This window comes from Marmota monax, unplaced genomic scaffold, assembly GCF_021218885.2.
Source record: "Marmota monax isolate L192 unplaced genomic scaffold, Marmota_monax_Labrador192_F-V1.1 WCK01_AAM20220418_F8-fsc00038, whole genome shotgun sequence".
Taxonomy (NCBI): domain Eukaryota; kingdom Metazoa; phylum Chordata; class Mammalia; order Rodentia; family Sciuridae; genus Marmota; species Marmota monax.
The window spans coordinates 10,161,184-10,180,680 of NW_026692498.1; the positions used below are offsets into that span (position 1 = coordinate 10,161,184).

The window sequence follows — 19,497 nt, forward strand, 5'->3', positions numbered from 1 at the left end:
GTCTGGGCCTAGACACCAGGAGGAAGGTCGGCCACTCTGCAAGCTCTTTGAATTAATTCCCTCTCTGTTTCACAGATATCCTTTTTCTCTGTGCCTGTAGGAATGCTTCTCTGCTTCTTCTGAGGGCTTGTTTATTAAGCAAATGACAGCTCCTCAAAGTGAAAGTGGTAGCCAAAGCACATCCAGGCTCTTGGGCTCAACAAGTGCATTCCAACGCAGGGCCTGGGAGCCTCTTTTTGATTAAACAAACAACCAGTGAGTTGAGAGTTGAGAGCTGATGGTCCCCCATCCAGTCCCTGGGACATTCCAGGCTGAAGCTCTCCTGGATTATAGGTCCTCCTCCAAGACGGCCGGGTCCAGGAGTCTATCCCAGCCTCTCCATGGTTTTTGATACCAGAATTTACCCAGATCATTTCTGTGTTCCTCCTGCGACGTGGCTGTCAGCTCCCTTCTTCAGTCCCTTGTTCTCTGTTCCAGGAGGCTCCCTGGACCTTGGTTATAGTCCCAGCTCCTTTGGGAAACCGGCAACCAGGTTGTCAGCTAGGCTGCGGCGGGTATCTGCCAACTTAGGCAGGCTCTGCTGCAACCTCTGCGGGGCGTGTCTTTCTGCAGAGCGGGGATGATGAGGAGTACCAGCGCATCTACACCACAAAGATCAAGCCTCGGCTGAAGTCGGAGGATGGCGTGGAAGGGGACCTTGGGGAGACCCAGAGCCGCACCATCACAGTGACCAGAAGGGTCACAGCCTACACTGTGGATGTGACCGGCCGGGAAGGATCCAAGGACATCGACATCAGCAGCCCTGAATTCATGATCAAGATTCCAAGGCATGAAGTGACTGAAATCTCCAATGTGGATGTGGAGACCCAGCCTGGAAAGACAGTGATCCGATTGCCCTCAGGCTCGGGGGTCTCTCCAACCACAGGTGCCGCCGTCGACATCCAGGCAGGGGCCATTTCTGCCTCAGGACCAGAGCTTCAGGGTGCTGGCCACTCGAAACTCCAGGTCACTGTGCCTGGTATAAAGGTGGGAAGCACCGGTGTCAGTGTCAGTGCAAAGGGCTCAGGCTTGGGTGGCAAAGGAGGGATCCAAGTTCCAGGAGTGGATATTTCATCTGCTCTTGAGGGTGGGGTAGCAGAGGTGCAGGGCCCATCCCCCCAGAGCTGCGATACTGGCAAAATTAAGATTCCTACCATGAAGATGCCAAAATTTGGTGTGTCTGCCGGGCCCGAGGCACCAGAGGTAGGATTGAATGTTTCTGCGCCTGAATTCTCTGTAGGGCATAAGGGCGGCAAGCCCGGCTTGACCATTGGTGGGAATATCCAAGCCCCTCACCTGGAAGTCAGTGCCCCCTCTGCCAATATTGCGGGGCTTGATGGGAAGCTGAAAGGCCCTCAGATTGCTGGGCCATCACTTGAGGGTAACTTAGGCCTGAAAGGTTCCAAGCCACTGGGAAGCATAGGAATAGATGCCTCTGCTCCCAAAATTGAGGGCAGCATCACAGGCCCCAGTGTGGAAATTCGAGCCCCTGATGTCGATATTCATGGGCCTGGGGGCAAACTGAATGTGCCCCAGATGAAAGTCCCTAAATTCTCTGCCTCAGGTTCAAAGGGAGAGGGAGCTGGCATTGATGTGACACTGCCGACAGGTGAAGTGACTCTTCCTGGGGCCTCTGGGGATATGAGCTTACCTGAGATCTCTACTGGTGGGCTGGAAGGGAAGATGAAGGGTGCTAAAGTCAAGACTCCTGAAATGATTATTCAGAAACCTAAAATCTCTATGCAGGATGTGGATCTGAGTCTTGGGTCCCCTAAACTAAAAGGAAATATTAAGGTTTCTGCTCCTGAGGTGAAAGGTGATGTTAAAGGCCCTCAAGTGGCAGTTAAAGGCTCCAAAGTGGACATAGAGACACCAGACTTAGAGGGGACCTTGACAGGCCCCAAGCTGGGCAGTCCTTCTGGGAAAACAGGAACCTGTAGGATCTCTATGGCAGATGTGGACTTAAACGTGGCTGCACCTAAAGGGAAAGGGGGTGTGGATGTCACACTCCCAAAAGTAGAAGGGACAGTCAGGGTCCCTGAAATTGATGTCAAAGGCCCCAAAGTGGACGTCAGTGCCCCAGATGTGGAAGTTCACGGGAACCTGAAAATGCCCAAAATGAAAATGCCCAAGTTCAGCACTCCAGGGGTCAAAGGGGAAGGCCCAGATGTAGAAATGACTCTACCCAAAGGAAATGTCAGTATTTTAGGGCCAGAGGTCAACGTGGAAGCTCCAGATGTCAAGAAGGAGGGCCTGGGGGGCAAACTTAAAGGCCCTGATATTAAGGTGCCTGAAGTGAGTGTCAAGACACCAAAGATCTCCATGCCTGATGTAGATCTGCATGTTAAAGGTACAAAGGTGAAGGGAGAGTATGATGTCACAGTTCCAAAGCTGGAAGGAGAACTGAAAGGCCCGAAAGTGAACATTGATGTCCCAGATGTAGAAGCTCATGGCCCAGACTGGCACCTGAAGATGCCCAAGATGAAAATGCCCAAATTTAGTGTGCCAGGGCTCAAAGCAGAGGGTGCAGAAGTGGAGGTGAATTTGCCGAAGGCTGATGTGGACATTTCTGGGCCCAAGGTAGAGATTAGTGCTCCAGACGTGAGCATTGAGGGACCAGAAGGCAAATTGAAAGGGCCTAAGTTCAAAATGCCTGAAATGAACATCAAAGCTCCCAAGATCTCCATGCCAGATGTGGACTTAGAACTGAAAGGCCCTAGTGTGAAAGGAGAATATAATGTCACAGTGCCAAAGGTCGAAAGTGACATTAAAGTTCCCGACGTTGAACTCAAAAGTGCCAAAGTGGACATTGATGTCCCAGATGTGGAAGCTCGTGGCCCAGACTGGCACCTGAAGATGCCCAAAATGAAAATGCCCAAATTCAGCATGCCTGGCTTCAAAGCAGAGGGCCCGGATGTGGATGTGAACCTCCCTAAGGCCAACATTGAAGTCTCGGGACCCAAGGTGGATGTTGACGTTCCAGATGTGAATATTGAAGGACCTGAAGGAAATCTGAAGGGTCCCAAGATTAAGATGCCAGAGATGAACATCAAGGCCCCCAAGATCTCCATGCCTGATGTGGATTTGCATATGAGAGGTCCCAAGGTAAAGGGAGAATATGATGTTACAGTGCCAAAGATAGAAGGGGATCTGAAAGGTCCAAAAGTAGATGTCAGTGCCCCAGATGTTGATGTTCACGGTCCTGACTGGAACCTGAAAATGCCAAAGATTAAAATGCCCAAATTTAGCATGCCCAGCCTCAAAGGAGAAGGCCCAGACTTGGATGTGAACCTTCCCAAGGCAGATGTGGACATTTCTGCACCAAAGGTAGATATTAGTGCTCCAGACCTGAGCCTTGAAGGACCAGAAGGGAAGTTGAAAGGTCCAAAGTTTAAGATGCCTGAGATGCACTTCAAGGCTCCAAAGATGTCTTTGCCAGATGTTGACCTGGATCTCAAAGGGCCAAAAATGAAAGGAAATCTAGATCTGTCTGCCCCCAAAATAGAGGGTGACATCAAAGGTCCCCCAGTAGACATCAAAGCACCAGATGTGGAAGTTCAAGGTGCAGACTGGAGCCTGAAAATGCCCAAGATGAAAATGCCCAAGTTCACCATGCCCAGCCTCAAAGGTGAGGGTCCAGATGTGGATTTGAACCTGCCCAAGGCTGACATTGATGTTTCAGGACCAAAAGTGGACATTGAAGCTCCAGATGTGAGCCTTGAGGGTCCGGAAGGGAAGCTAAAGGGTCCCAAGTTTAAGATGCCAGACATGCACTTCAAGGCCCCCAAGATCTCCATGCCTGATGTGGACTTACACTTGAAAGGCCCCAAAGTCAAAGGGGATGTGGATGTGGATGTGACAGTGCCCAAGATAGAAGGTGAAATGAAAGTGCCAGATGTGGACATCAAAGGCCCCAAAGTGGACATTGATGCCCCAGATGTGGATGTTCATGGCCCAGACTGGCACCTGAAGATGCCCAAGATGAAAATGCCCAAGTTCAGCATGCCCGGCTTTAAAGCAGAGAGCCCAGAGGTGGATGTGAAACTGCCCAAGGCCGACATTGACATTGCTGGACCCAAAGTTGATATTGAAACCCCAGATGTGAGCCTTGAAGGTCCAGAAGGAAAACTGAAAGGTCCCAAGTTTAAGATGCCTGAGATGCACTTCAAGGCCCCCAAGATCTCCATGCCTGATGTGGACTTGAATGTTAAGGGGCCAAAAGTAAAGGGAGATGTGGATGTGTCTTTACCTGACGTCGAAGGTGAAATAAAAGTGCCAGATGTTGACATTAAAGGGCCAAAAGTTGGCATTGATGCTCCAGATGTGGATGTCCATGGCCCAGACTGGCACCTGAAGATGCCCAAAATGAAAATGCCCAAGTTCAGCATGCCCGGCTTCAAAGCAGAGGGCCCAGATGTAGATGTGAATCTGCCTAAGGCCGACATCGATGTCTCAGGACCCAAGGTGGATGTTGAAGTTCCAGATGTGAATATTGAAGGTCCAGATGCAAAACTCAAAGGTCCCAAATTTAAGCTGCCAGAAATGAACATAAAGCCTCAGAAGATATCCATGCCAGATGTTGGTTTGCATTTAAAAGGTCCTAAGGTAAAAGGAGATTATGATGTTACAGCCCCCAAAATAGAAGGCGAGATCAAAGCTCCTTCTGTTGATGTGAAAGGCCCCAAAGTGGACATCAATGCACCAGATGTGGAAGTTCATGGACCAGATTGGCACCTGAAGATGCCCAAGGTGAAAATGCCCAAGTTCAGCATGCCTGGCTTCAAAGGAGAGGGTCCTGAAGTGGATGTGAATCTTCCTAAGGCCAACATTGATGTTTCAGGACCCCAAGTGAACATTGAGGCTCCAGACGTGAATATTGAAGCTCCAGAGGGGAAACTAAAGGGCCCCAAGTTCAAGATGCCAAGTATGAATATACAGACACACAAAATTTCTATGCCAGATGTTGGACTTAATCTGAAAGCTCCTAAACTGAAAACTGATGTGGATGTTTCCCTTCCCAAAGTGGAGGGAGACCTGAAAGGTCCAGAAGTTGACGTGAAAGCCCCTAAGATGGATGTGGATGTTGGTGATATTGATATTGAATGCCCAGAAGGAAAATTGAAAGGCCCCAAGTTTAAGATGCCCGACATGCACTTCAAGACCCCCAAGATCTCCATGCCTGATGTGGACTTACACTTGAAAGGCCCCAAAGTCAAAGGGGATGTGGATGTGACAGTGCCCAAGATGGAAGGTGAGATGAAAGTGCCAGATGTGGACATCAAAGGGCCAAAAGTTGACATCAGCACCCCAGACGTGGATGTTCATGGCCCAGACTGGCACCTGAAGATGCCCAAGATGAAAATGCCCAAGTTCAGCATGCCCGGCTTCAAAGCAGAGAGCCCAGAGGTGGATGTGAAACTGCCCAAGGCTGACATTGATGTGTCTGGACCCAGCTTGGATATTGATGCCCCTGATTTGGATATTGAAGGACCAGAAGGAAAATTGAAAGGCTCCAAATTTAAGATGCCCAAGTTGAATATCAAAGCTCCCAAGATATCTATGCCAGATGTGGACTTGAATTTGAAGGGACCCAAACTGAAAGGCGAGATAGATGCTTCTATGCCAGAACTGGAAAGTGATCTCAGAGGTCCGCAAGTTGATATCAAGGGTCCCAGTGTGGATGTGGAGGTACCTGATGTTGATTTGGAGTGTCCTGATGCAAAGTTGAAAGGCCCCAAGTTTAAGATGCCTGACATGCACTTCAAGGCCCCCAAGATCTCCATGCCTGATGTGGACTTACACTTGAAAGGCCCCAAAGTCAAGGGTGATATGGATGTGTCTGTGCCAAAATTGGAAGGAGATTTGAAAGGTCCCAGTGTGGATGTGGAAGTGCCTGATGTTGATTTGGAGTGTCCTGATGCAAAGTTGAAAGGCCCCAAGTTTAAGATGCCCGACATGCACTTCAAGGCCCCCAAGATCTCCATGCCTGATGTGGACTTACACTTGAAAGGCCCCAAAGTCAAAGGGGATGTGGATGTGACAGTACCCAAGATAGAAGGTGAGATGAAAGTGCCAGATGTGGATATCAAAGGGCCCAAAGTGGACATTGATGCCCCAGACGTGGATGTTCATGGCCCAGACTGGCACCTGAAGATGCCCAAGATGAAAATGCCCAAGTTCAGCATGCCCGGCTTTAAAGCAGAGAGCCCAGAGGTGGACGTGAAGCTGCCCAAGGCCGACATTGATGTGTCAGGGCCCAAGGTGGACATTGACGTTCCAGATGTGAACATTGAGGGTCCAGAAGGGAAGCTGAAGGGTCCCAAGTTTAAGATGCCTGACATGCACTTCAAGGCCCCCAAGATCTCCATGCCTGATGTGGACTTACACTTGAAAGGCCCCAAAGTCAAGGGTGATATGGATGTGTCTGTGCCAAAATTGGAAGGAGATTTGAAAGGTCCCAGTGTGGATGTGGAAGTGCCTGATGTTGATTTGGAGTGTCCTGATGCAAAGTTGAAAGGCCCCAAGTTTAAGATGCCCGACATGCACTTCAAGGCCCCCAAGATCTCCATGCCTGATGTGGACTTACACTTGAAAGGCCCCAAAGTCAAAGGGGATGTGGATGTGACAGTACCCAAGATGGAAGGTGAGATGAAAGTGCCAGAAGTGGACATCAAAGGGCCCAAAGTGGACATTGATGCCCCAGACGTGGATGTTCATGGCCCAGACTGGCACCTGAAGATGCCCAAAATGAAAATGCCCAAGTTCAGCATGCCCGGCTTCAAAGCAGAGAGCCCAGAGGTGGACATGAACCTGCCCAAGGCCGACATTGATGTGTCAGGGCCCAAGGTGGACATTGACGTTCCAGATGTGAACATTGAGGGTCCAGAAGGGAAGCTGAAGGGTCCCAAGTTTAAGATGCCTGACATGCACTTCAAGGCCCCCAAGATCTCCATGCCTGATGTGGACTTACACTTGAAAGGCCCCAAAGTCAAGGGTGATATGGATGTGTCTGTGCCAAAATTGGAAGGAGATTTGAAAGGTCCCAGTGTGGATGTGGAAGTGCCTGATGTTGATTTGGAGTGTCCTGATGCAAAGTTGAAAGGCCCCAAGTTTAAGATGCCCGACATGCACTTCAAGGCCCCCAAGATCTCCATGCCTGATGTGGACTTACACTTGAAAGGCCCCAAAGTCAAAGGAGATGTGGATGTGACAGTGCCCAAGATGGAAGGTGAGATGAAAGTGCCAGATGTGGACATTAAAGGGCCAAAAGTTGACATCAGCACCCCAGACGTGGATGTTCATGGCCCAGACTGGCACCTGAAGATGCCCAAGATGAAAATGCCCAAATTCAGCATGCCCGGCTTCAAAGCAGAGGGTCCTGAAGTGGACGTGAGCCTGCCTAAGGCTGACCTTGATGTGTCAGGGCCCAAGGTGGATATTGATCTTCCAGGTGTGGGCCTTGAGGGTCCAGAAGGGAAGCTGAAGGGTCCCAAGTTTAAGATGCCTGAGATGCACTTTCATGCCCCCAAGATCTCCATGCCTGATGTGGACTTTAACTTAAAGGGACCTAAAGTCAAAGGAGACATTGATGTTTCTGTTCCAAAGCTTGAAGGGGAGTTAAAGGGTCCTGAACTGGATGTCAAGGGCCCCAAATTAGATGCTGATCTCCCAGAAGTCTCTGTGGAAGGCCCAGATGGTAAATGGAAAAGTCCTAAATTTAAGATGCCAGACATGCACTTTAAAGCTCCTAAAATTTCCATGCCAGATATTGATCTACACTTAAAGAGTCCCAAGGTAAAGGGAGAGGTGGATGTGGATGTTCCAAAATTGGAAGGAGACCTCAAAGGGCCACATATGGATATCAGTGGGCCAGAAGTTGATATTGAAGGACCAGAGGGAAAATTGAAAGGCCCTAAATTCAAGATGCCTGATATGCACTTCAAAGCCCCCAATATTTCTATGCCTGATGTTGATCTAAATTTGAAAGGACCCAAAATCAAGGGAGATGTGGATGTGTCTGTGCCTGAGGTAGAAGGTAAAATAAAAGTACCAGATGTAAATATCAAGGGCCCCAAAATAGATGTTAATGCTCCTGATGTTCATGGCCCAGATTGGCATTTGAAGATGCCCAAGATGAAAATGCCCAAATTCAGCATGCCTGGCTTCAAGGGAGAGGGTCCTGAAGTGGACGTGAACCTGCCCAAGGCTGACATTGATGTCTCAGGACCTAAGGTGGACATTGAAGGCCCTGATGTGAACATTGAAGGACCAGAAGGAAAGTTGAAAGGTCCTAAGTTCAAGATGCCGGAGATGAACATCAAGGCCCCCAAGATCTCCATGCCTGACATTGATTTGCATCTGAAGGGTCCCAAGATGAAGGGTGATGTGGATGCTTCTCTCCCCAAGATTGAAGGAGATCTAAAAGGCCCAGAAGTTGATATCAAAGGTCCAAAAATGGACATCAGTGCCCCTGATGTGGATGTGCAAGGCCCAGACTGGCACCTGAAGATGCCCAAGGTGAAAATGCCCAAGTTCAGCATGCCTGGCTTCAAAGGAGAGGGTCCTGAAGTGGACGTGAAACTGCCCAAGGCTGACATTGATGTCTCAGGGCCCAAGGTGGACATTGAAGTTCCTGATGTGAACATTGAAGGACCAGAAGGAAAGCTGAAAGGTCCCAAGTTCAAGATGCCGGAGATGAACATCAAGGCCCCCAAGATCTCCATGCCTGACATTGACCTTAACCTGAAAGGCCCCAAAGTGAAGGGCGATGTGGACGTGTCTCTGCCCAAAGTGGAAGGTGAGATTAAAGTTCCTGAAGTGGACATCAAAGGCCCCAAAGTGGACGTTGATGTTCCAGATGTGGATGTTCATGGCCCAGACTGGCACTTGAAGATGCCCAAGATAAAAATGCCCAAGTTCAGCATGCCAGGCTTCAAGGGAGAAGGACCAGAGGTTGATGTGAACTTGCCCAAAGCTGACATTGATGTCTCAGGGCCTAAGGTGGACATTGAAGGTCCTGATGTCAGTATTGAAGGACCTGAAGGAAAGTTGAAAGGTCCCAAGTTCAAGATGCCTGAGATGAACATCAAAGCTCCCAAGATCTCCATGCCTGACTTTGATTTGCACATGAAGGGTCCTAAGGTGAAAGGAGATGTGGATGTGTCTCTGCCTAGAGTAGAAGGTGACCTCAAGGGTCCTGAAATCGACATCAAAGGCCCCAAAGTGGACATTGATGCTCCAGATGTGGATGTTCAGGGCCCAGACTGGCACCTGAAGATGCCCAAGGTGAAAATGCCCAAGTTCAGCATGCCTGGCTTCAAAGGAGAAGGCCCTGAAGTGGACGTGAACCTGCCCAAAGCTGACATTGATGTCTCAGGACCCAAGGTGGACATTGAAGGTCCTGATGTGAACATTGAAGGACCTGAAGGAAAGTTGAAAGGTCCCAAGTTCAAGATGCCTGAGATGAACATCAAAGCCCCCAAGATTTCCATGCCTGACTTTGATTTGCATCTAAAGGGTCCCAAGGTAAAAGGTGATGTGGACGTTTCTCTGCCAAAAGTGGAAGGTGACTTAAAGGGTCCTGATGTTGACATCAAAGGCCCCAAAGTGGACATCGATGCCCCAGATGTGGATGTACAAGGCCCAGACTGGCACCTGAAGATGCCCAAGGTGAAAATGCCCAAGTTCAGCATGCCTGGCTTCAAAGGAGAGGGTCCTGAAGTGGACGTGAACCTGCCCAAGGCTGACATTGATGTCTCAGGGCCCAAGGTGGACATTGAAGTTCCTGATGTGAACATTGAAGGTCCAGATGCAAAGCTGAAAGGTCCCAAGTTCAAGATGCCAGAGATGAACATCAAGGCCCCCAAGATCTCCATGCCTGACATTGACCTTAACCTGAAAGGCCCCAAAGTGAAGGGCGATGTGGACGTGTCTCTGCCCAAAGTGGAAGGTGAGATTAAAGTTCCTGAAGTGGACATTAAAGGCCCCAAAGTGGACGTTGATGTTCCAGATGTGGATGTTCATGGTCCAGATTGGCACTTGAAGATGCCCAAAATAAAAATGCCCAAGTTCAGCATGCCAGGCTTCAAGGGAGAAGGACCAGAGGTTGATGTGAACTTGCCCAAAGCTGACATTGATGTCTCAGGGCCTAAGGTGGACATTGAAGGTCCTGATGTTAGTATTGAAGGACCTGAAGGAAAGTTGAAAGGTCCCAAGTTCAAGATGCCTGAGATGAACATCAAGGCCCCCAAGATCTCAATGCCAGATTTGGACCTTAATCTTAAAGGCCCTAAAGTGAAAGGGGAGGTGGATGTTTCACTTCCAAATGTAGAAGGTGATTTGAAAGGACCTACACTTGACATAACAGGCCCGAAATTAGACGTAGATGTTCCAGATATTGACATTCATGGCCCAGAAGGCAAATTAAAAGGTCCCAAACTGAAGATGCCTGAAATGCATGTAAACATGCCCAAGATCTCCATGCCAGAAATTGACTTGAATTTGAAGGGATCAAAGCTGAAGGGAGATGTTGATATCTCTGGGCCAAAACTGGAGGGTGACATTAAAGCTCCCAAACTGGATGTGAAAGGCCCAGAAGTAGACATTTCTGGTCCGAAGCTCAATATTGAAGGCAAGTCAAAGAAATCTCGTTTTAAACTTCCCAAATTTAATTTTTCGGGCTCCAAAGTTCAGACACCTGAGGTGGATATTAAAGCTAAAAAGCCAGATATTGATGTAACTGGCCCAAAAGTTGATCTTAATGCTCCTGAAGTTGAAGTTCAAGGAAAAGTGAAAGGATCTAAGTTTAAAATGCCTTTCCTGAGTATTTCATCTCCCAAAGTGTCTATGCCTGATGTGGAGTTAAATTTGAAAGGTCCTAAAGTCAAAGGAGATTTAGATGTTGCAGGTCCAACTTTAGAAGGAGAATTTAAAGGTCCCAAAGTGGATATTCAGGCACCAGATGTCCACCTTAATGCACCTGAAGTAGATGTTCATGGTCCAGATTTGAATGTGAAAATGCCCAAGATGAAAATGCCCAAATTTGGTGTTCCTGGCTTAAAAGCAGAAGGTCCAGAAATGGCTGTGGATCTACCAAAAGGAGACATCAACATAGAAGGTCCCACTCTGAATGTTGAGGGCCCAGAACTCAATGTGGAAGGTCCAGAAGGAAGCATAAAAGGTCCCAAATTCAAGATGCCTGACATGAACATAAAAGCTCCTAAGATCTCCATGCCTGACATTGACTTAAATCTGAAGGGTCCCAAGGTGAAAGGTGATATGGATATTTCTCCACCCAAACTTGAAGGGGATCTGAAAGGGCCAGAAGTTGATATCAAAGGCCCTAAAGTGGACATCAGTGCCCCAGAAGTGGATGTTCATGGTCCAGACTGGAACCTGAAGATGCCCAAGATGAAAATGCCCAAGTTTAGCATGCCCGGCTTCAAAGGAGAGGGTCCTGAAGTGGATGTGAACCTGCCTAAGGCTGACATTGACATTTCTGGCCCCAGTGTAGACATTGATGTCCCTGATGTCAACATTGAAGGTCCAGATGCAAAACTGAAGGGTCCCAAATTCAAGATGCCTGAGATGAACATCAAGGCCCCTAAGATCTCCATGCCTGACTTTGATCTAAACCTGAAGGGCCCCAAAATGAAGGGTGATGTGGATGTTTCTCTGCCAAAAGTGGAAGGTGATGTAAAGGGTCCCGAGGTGAACATTAAGGGCCCCAAAGTGGACATTGACACTCCTGATATTAATATAGAAGGCCCAGAGGGTAAATTGAAGGGACCCAAATTTAAGATGCCAGAAATGCATTTAAAGGCTCCCAAAATATCTATGCCTGACATTGACTTGAACATGAAGGGCCCCAAGATGAAGGGTGATGTGGATGCTTCTCTCCCCAAGATTGAAGGAGATCTAAAAGGCCCAGAAGTTGATATCAAAGGTCCAAAAATGGACATCAGTGCCCCTGATGTGGATGTGCAAGGCCCAGACTGGCACCTGAAGATGCCCAAGGTGAAAATGCCCAAGTTCAGCATGCCTGGCTTCAAAGGAGAGAGTCCTGAAGTGGACGTGAACCTGCCCAAGGCTGACATTGATGTCTCAGGGCCCAAGGTGGACATTGAAGTTCCTGATGTGAACATTGAAGGACCAGAAGGAAAGCTGAAAGGTCCCAAGTTCAAGATGCCTGAGATGAACATCAAGGCCCCCAAGATCTCCATGCCTGACATTGACCTTAACCTGAAAGGCCCCAAAGTGAAGGGCGATGTGGACGTGTCTCTGCCCAAAGTGGAAGGTGAGATTAAAGTTCCTGAAGTGGACATCAAAGGCCCCAAAGTGGACGTTGATGTTCCAGATGTGGATGTTCATGGCCCAGACTGGCACTTGAAGATGCCCAAGATAAAAATGCCCAAGTTCAGCATGCCAGGCTTCAAGGGAGAAGGACCAGAGGTTGATGTGAACTTGCCCAAAGCTGACATTGATGTCTCAGGGCCTAAGGTGGACATTGAAGGTCCTGATGTCAGTATTGAAGGACCTGAAGGAAAGTTGAAAGGTCCCAAGTTCAAGATGCCTGAGATGAACATCAAAGCTCCCAAGATCTCCATGCCTGACTTTGATTTGCACATGAAGGGTCCTAAGGTGAAAGGAGATGTGGATGTGTCTCTGCCTAGAGTAGAAGGTGACCTCAAGGGTCCTGAAATCGACATCAAAGGCCCCAAAGTGGACATTGATGCTCCAGATGTGGATGTTCAGGGCCCAGACTGGCACCTGAAGATGCCCAAGGTGAAAATGCCCAAGTTCAGCATGCCTGGCTTCAAAGGAGAAGGCCCTGAAGTGGACGTGAACCTGCCCAAAGCTGACATTGATGTCTCAGGACCCAAGGTGGACTTAGACACTCCTGACATTGACATTCATGGTCCAGAAGGGAAACTGAAGGGTCCAAAGTTTAAAATGCCTGACCTGCATCTCAAGGCCCCCAAGGTCTCCATGCCTGAAGTTGACCTGAGTCTGAAGGGTCCAAAGGTGAAAGGTGATGTGGATGTTTCTCTGCCCAAAGTGGAAGGTGACCTCAAAGGCCCTGAAGTTGACATCAAAGGCCCCAAGGTAGACATCAGTGCCCCAGATGTGGATGTTCATGGCCCAGACTGGCACTTGAAGATGCCCAAGGTGAAAATGCCCAAGTTCAGCATGCCTGGCTTCAAAGGAGAGGGTCCTGAAGTGGACGTGAACCTGCCCAAGGCTGACATTGATGTCTCAGGGCCCAAGGTGGACATCGAGGTTCCAGATGTGAACATTGAAGGTCCAGATGCAAAGCTGAAAGGTCCCAAGTTCAAGATGCCAGAGATGAACATCAAGGCCCCCAAGATCTCCATGCCTGACATTGACTTTAACCTGAAAGGCCCCAAAGTAAAGGGCGATGTAGATGTTTCTCTACCCAAAGTGGAAGGTGAGATTAAAGTTCCTGAAGTTGACATCAAAGGCCCCAAGGTAGACATCAGTGCCCCAGATGTGGATGCTCATGGCCCAGACTGGCACTTGAAGATGCCCAAGGTGAAAATGCCCAAGTTCAGCATGCCTGGCTTCAAAGGAGAGGGTCCTGACGTGGATGTGAACCTACCCAAGGCTGACATTGATGTCTCAGGGCCCAAGGTGGACATTGAGGTTCCAGATGTGAACATTGAAGGACCAGAAGGAAAGTTGAAAGGTCCCAAGTTCAAGATGCCAGAGATGAACATCAAGGCCCCCAAGATCTCCATGCCTGACATTGACTTTAACTTGAAGGGTCCCAAAGTGAAGGGTGATGTGGATGTGTCTCTACCCAAAGTAGAAGGTGATCTCAAGGGCCCTGAAATTGATATTAAGGGCCCCAGTGTGGACATTGATGTTCCTGATGTCAATATTGAAGGTCCAGAAGGAAAATTAAAAGGGCCCAAATTTAAAATGCCAGAGATGAATATCAAAGCTCCCAAGATTTCCATGCCTGACTTTGACTTAAATCTCAAAGGGCCAAAGGTAAAGGGAGATGTGGACCTTTCCCTACCTAAGGTGGAAGGTGATCTGAAAGGGCCAGAGGTGGATATTGAAGGCCCTGAAGGGAAAATCAAAGGTCCTAAATTTAAGATGCCTGATGTCCATTTCAAAACTCCCCAAATCTCCATGAGTGACATTGATTTGAACTTGAAAGGACCTAAGATAAAAGGAGATTTGGATGTTTCTATTCCTGCACCTGAAGGAGATTTGAAGGGCCCAAAAGTGGATATCAAAGGCCCTAAGCTGGACTTAGATACTCCTGACATTGACATTCATGGTCCAGAAGGGAAACTGAAGGGTCCAAAGTTTAAAATGCCTGACCTGCATCTCAAGGCCCCCAAGGTCTCCATGCCTGAAGTTGACCTGAGTCTGAAGGGTCCAAAGGTGAAAGGTGATGTGGATGTTTCTCTGCCCAAAGTGGAAGGTGACCTCAAAGGCCCTGAAGTTGACATCAAAGGCCCCAAGGTAGACATCAGTGCCCCAGATATGGATGTTCATGGCCCAGACTGGCACTTGAAGATGCCCAAGGTGAAAATGCCCAAGTTCAGCATGCCTGGCTTCAAAGGAGAGGGTCCTGAAGTGGATGTGAACCTGCCCAAGGCTGACATTGATGTCTCAGGGCCCAAGGTGGACATCGAGGTTCCAGATGTGAACATTGAAGGTCCAGATGCAAAGCTGAAAGGTCCCAAGTTCAAGATGCCAGAGATGAACATCAAGGCCCCCAAGATCTCCATGCCTGACATTGACCTTAACCTGAAAGGCCCCAAAGTGAAGGGCGATGTGGACGTATCTCTACCCAAAGTAGAAGGTGACCTGAAGGGTCCTGAAATTGACATCAAAGGCCCCAAAGTGGATATCAGTGCCCCAGATGTGGATACTCATGGCCCAGACTGGCACCTGAAGATGCCCAAGGTGAAAATGCCCAAGTTCAGCATGCCTGGCTTCAAAGGAGAGGGTCCTGAAGTGGACGTGAACCTGCCCAAGGCTGACATTGATGTCTCAGGGCCCAAGGTGGACATTGCTGTCCCGGATGTAAATATTGAAGGTCCAGATGCAAAGCTGAAAGGTCCTAAGTTCAAGATGCCTGAGATAAATATCAAGGCTCCTAAGATCTCCATGCCTGATGTTGACCTGGATTTGAAAGGACCCAAAGTAAAAGGAGATTTCGATGTGTCTGGCCCTAAGATTGAAGGCCCAGAAGTAGACCTGAAAGGTCCAGGTCTGGATTTTGGAGGCCCTGATGCCAAACTCAGTGGCCCTAATTTGAAGATGCCATCACTGGATATATCTGCACCGAAAGTGACTGTTCCTGATGTTGATTTGCATCTTAAGACACCAAAAATTGGAATTTCTGGTCCCAAGCTAGAAGGTGGTGATATGGACTTCAAGGGGCCCAAAGTTGATTTGGAAGCTCCAAGCTTAGATGTACACATGGAAAGCCCAGATATTAACATTGAGGGGCCAGATGTTAAGATTCCTAAGTTTAAGAAACCCAAGTTTGGATTTGGGGCAAAAAGTCCAAAAGCTGACATCAAGTCACCTTCACTCGATGTGACTCTTCCTGAGGCAGAACTGAATGTTGAAGCTCCTGAAATTAGTGTTGGTGGCAAGGGCAAGAAAAGTAAATTTAAAATGCCTAAAATTCACATGAGTGGTCCTAAAGTTAAGGCCAAAAAGCAGGGATTTGATTTGAATGTTCCTGGGGCTGAGATCGATGCCAGTCTCAAAGCTCCTGATGTAGATGTCAATGTCACGGGGCCAGATGCTGCACTCAAAGTCGATGTAAAATCTCCCAAAACCAAGAAGACTATGTTTGGAAAAATGTACTTCCCAGATGTAGAGTTTGACATCAAATCACCTAAATTTAAAACTGAGGCCCCGCTCCCTAGCCCCAAGCTGGAGGGTGAAATCCAGGCACCTGATCTAAATATTTCTTCACCAGGAATTAATGTGGAAGGTCCCAAGTTCAAGATGCCAGGTGTGGATGTGTCAGGGCCAAAAATAGAGGGCGACTTGAAAGGCCCCAGGGTACAGGCCAACTTAGGCACACCTGATATCAACATCGAAGGCCCAGATGCTAAAATCAAAGCACCATCTTTTGGCATTTCTGCCCCTCAAGTCTCCATGCCTGATGTGAATGTTAACTTGAAAGGACCAAAGATAAAGGGTGATGTCCCCAGTGTGGGACTGGAAGGACCAGATGTAGATCTGCATGGTCCAGAAGCAAAAATCAAGTTCCCCCACTTTTCGATGCCCAAGATCAGCGTCCCTGGTGTGAAAATGGAGGGTGGAGCAGCCGAGCTCAATGCCCAGCTGCCCTCTCTTGAAGGAGGCTTGAGCACACCAGATGTTAAGCTTGAAGGGCCTGATGTCTCTCTGAAGGGGCCAGGAATAGACTTGCCTTCAGTCAACCTCTCTATGCCAAAAGTCTCTGGGCCTGATCTTGGCCTGAACTTGAAAGGACCAAGTTTGAAGGGAGACCTGGATGCATCGGCTCCAAGCATAAAGGTGCAGGCCCCAGGGCTCGACCTCAGAGGTGTCGGTGGAAAGGTGCAGGTGGGAGGAGATGGTATGAAAGTGCCGGGGATCAACGCCACAACGCTTAATGTCGGGGCACCAGACGTGACACTGAAGGGACCATGCCTCCAGGGAGATCTGGCTGTCTCTGGTGACATCAAGGGCCCTAAAATATCCGTAGGTGCTCCTGATCTAAGCTTGGAGGCACCCGAAGGTGGTATTAAACTTCCCCAAATGAAGCTGCCCCAGTTTGACATCTCCACTCCAGGGTCTGACTTGGACATTAACATCAAGGGGCCACAAGTTGGTGGAGAGCTAAAGGGGCCAGGCCTGGATGTGAACCTGAAAGGGCCTCAGATCTCAGCACCAGATGTGGACTTGAACTTGGAAGGACCAAAAGTGAAAGGGAGCCTCGGGGGCATTGGTGAGATGAAAGGCCCCACAGTCGCAGGAAGTCTGCCGGGTGTCAGTGTTCAGGGCCTGGACGGCAATCTCCACATGCCTGGAATCAAGTCCCCTGGATGTGCTATGGACCTGCCAGGTGTGAATGTCAAACTCCCAACTGGGCAGATTTCGGGTCCTGAAATCAAAGGTGATCTGAAAGGTTCAGGAATGGGTTTCCATGGAGCTGTTCCTGACATCAATGTAAAAGGGCCTTCCTTTAATGTGGCATCTCCTGAGTCAGATTTTGGTGTCAGCTTGAAGGGCCCAAAAATCAAAGGCGGTGTGGATGTTTCAGGTGGTATCAGTGCCCCAGATATCAGCCTGGGCGAAGGGCATATGAGTGTTAAAGGATCTGGGGTGGAGTGGAAGGGACCCCAGGCCTCCTCTGCTCTCAACCTGGATGCATCTAAACTTGCTGGGGGCCTTCATTTCTCAGGACCAAAGATAGAAGGAGGAGTGAAAGGAGGTCAGATTGGACTCCAGGGTCCTGGGCTGAGTGTGTCTGGGCCTCAAGGTCACTTGGAAAGTGGATCTGGAAAAGTAACATTCCCCAAGATGAAGATCCCCAAATTTACCTTCTCTGGCCGTGAGCTGGTTGGCAGAGAAGTGGGGGTGGATATCAACTTCCCGAAAGTGGAGGGCAATGTGCAGGCCTGTGCTGGAGAAGGCGAGTGGGAAGAATCCGAAGTAAAACTTAAAAAGTCCAAAATCAAAATGCCCAAGTTTAATTTTTCCAAACCTAAAGGGAAAGGTGGCGTCACGGGTTCACCAGAAGCATCCATCTCTGGGTCCAAAGGTGACCTGAAAAGTTCCAAGGCCAGCCTGGGCTCCCTGGAAGGAGAAGCAGAGGCCGAGGCATCTTCACCCAAAGGCAAATTCTCCCTATTTAAAAGTAAGAAGCCACGGCACCGCTCCAATTCTTTCAGTGATGAAAGGGAGTTCTCCGCCCCTTCCACCCCCACGGGGACTTTGGAGTTTGAAGGTGGAGAAATGTCCCTGGAAGGTGGGAAAGTTAAAGGGAAGCATGGGAAGCTGAAGTTTGGTACCTTTGGTGGAATAGGGTCAAAGAGCAAAGGTCATTACGAGGTGACCGGGAGCGATGATGAGGCAGGCAAGTTACAGGGGAGTGGAGTGTCCCTGGCCTCTAAGAAGTCCCGACTGTCCTCTTCTTCTAGCAACGACAGTGGTACTAAGGTCGGCATCCAGCTTCCTGAGGTTGAGCTGGCGGTTTCCACAAAGAAAGAGTAGAGGGCCTCTGTATGTGTGTACATATCTATATAAATACATCCGCCTTGGGTGTCTTTGTTTATAAACTGCAAAGAGAAACACCCCAACAGCCTCAGCAATAATGCAAAGATCTTGCCTCTCCCAGTGGTGGCAGGTGCTGAAAAACCAACCACCGACAGGCTCCAGGAACTCTACAGAAGAAGAGTTCCAAGTTCATCCAGCCGTGTGCAAAGTCAACAGTTATTTTGCCTTTAAGAGTTCAGTTTTTTTTTTTTTTTTTTTTGCATTGAACGCTGAGAGCTCCTGTTTACTAAAGCCAGCTTTTGTGTTTATTATCCTTGTTTTTACTGAACATTGTTAGTGTTGGGGGTAATGGAAACCCATTTTTTTCATTGTAATGACTTTGGGCTTTTGTTAGTAGGGGAGGGTGGGGTAAAGGCAGCAGGGGTGGGGTGGGGAGATCAGCATTGATCCTAAGATCAGATCTATTCAAACAGAGCATCTGGATGTGATGGCCCAGAGGAGGTGACAGCCAGAGTCTGGGCATGGTTTGGGGGTCTTTAGCACAGCTTTTCCCCCCAGGGGTGGTGGTCCCAGCCAGTTCAGTGCTCAAAGGTGAGGTGAGAGGGAATTAGAAACTGCAAATTGTCCAACCCACTGGCTCAACAGGAGGGACTTCTATTCTGTGTTTTGTAAGAGAAATGTTTTATTCATGACTGCCATGTTCCTGATAATAGTTCTGATTTCTTTTTTTTTAACAAATGTTTTCATGATTCAGAAAATTTCTGGCACTTTAATGGCAAATTAATTGAGAATGTAAGAAAGTGATGCTGTATGAGGCAAATAAAGCTGTTATTAACCCTGACGTCTAGTGCCTTTGCGTTCTGTGCTGGGGGGATGAAGCTGAGGGGAGGCTGCGCACCCAGCCCGACTGTGCAGACTGGATTCACCTCGTGCCATTGCTAGTATTTTTTTTTTTTAATATTTATTTTTTAGTTGTCACTGGACACATACCTTTATTTATTTATTTCTATGTGGTGCTGAGGATCGAACTCAGGGCTTCGCACGTGCTAGGCTAGCGCTCTGCCGCTGAGCCACACCACAGCCCCACTGCGAGTTTTATCAGTGACTTTAATGTATGGCGTCCCCATAGGTTGCAGGAGGAGTTCCTAGCTTTTTTTTTTTTTTAAATGTATTTTTTAGCTGTAGATGGACACAATACCTTAATTTTATTTATTT

At 48.5% G+C, this 19,497-nt stretch overlaps 1 protein-coding gene across 2 annotated transcripts in view; it reads left to right on the plus strand.

Annotated features, from left to right (window-relative positions):
• Window positions 1–19,497, plus strand: part of Ahnak (AHNAK nucleoprotein) — a 90,490-nt gene that overhangs the window by 11,893 nt on the left and 59,100 nt on the right. The window contains exon 5 of one of the 2 annotated variants that reach the window (XM_046445543.2): window positions 613–19,123. The exons of the other annotated variant lie outside the window; for it this stretch is intronic. Within the exon in view, the coding sequence (XP_046301499.1) occupies window positions 613–18,279 (17,667 nt within the window). The 3' untranslated portion in view covers window positions 18,280–19,123. Of the gene's footprint in view, window positions 1–612; window positions 19,124–19,497 lie in introns of those variants that run through there. 2 annotated transcript variants of the gene reach the window in all.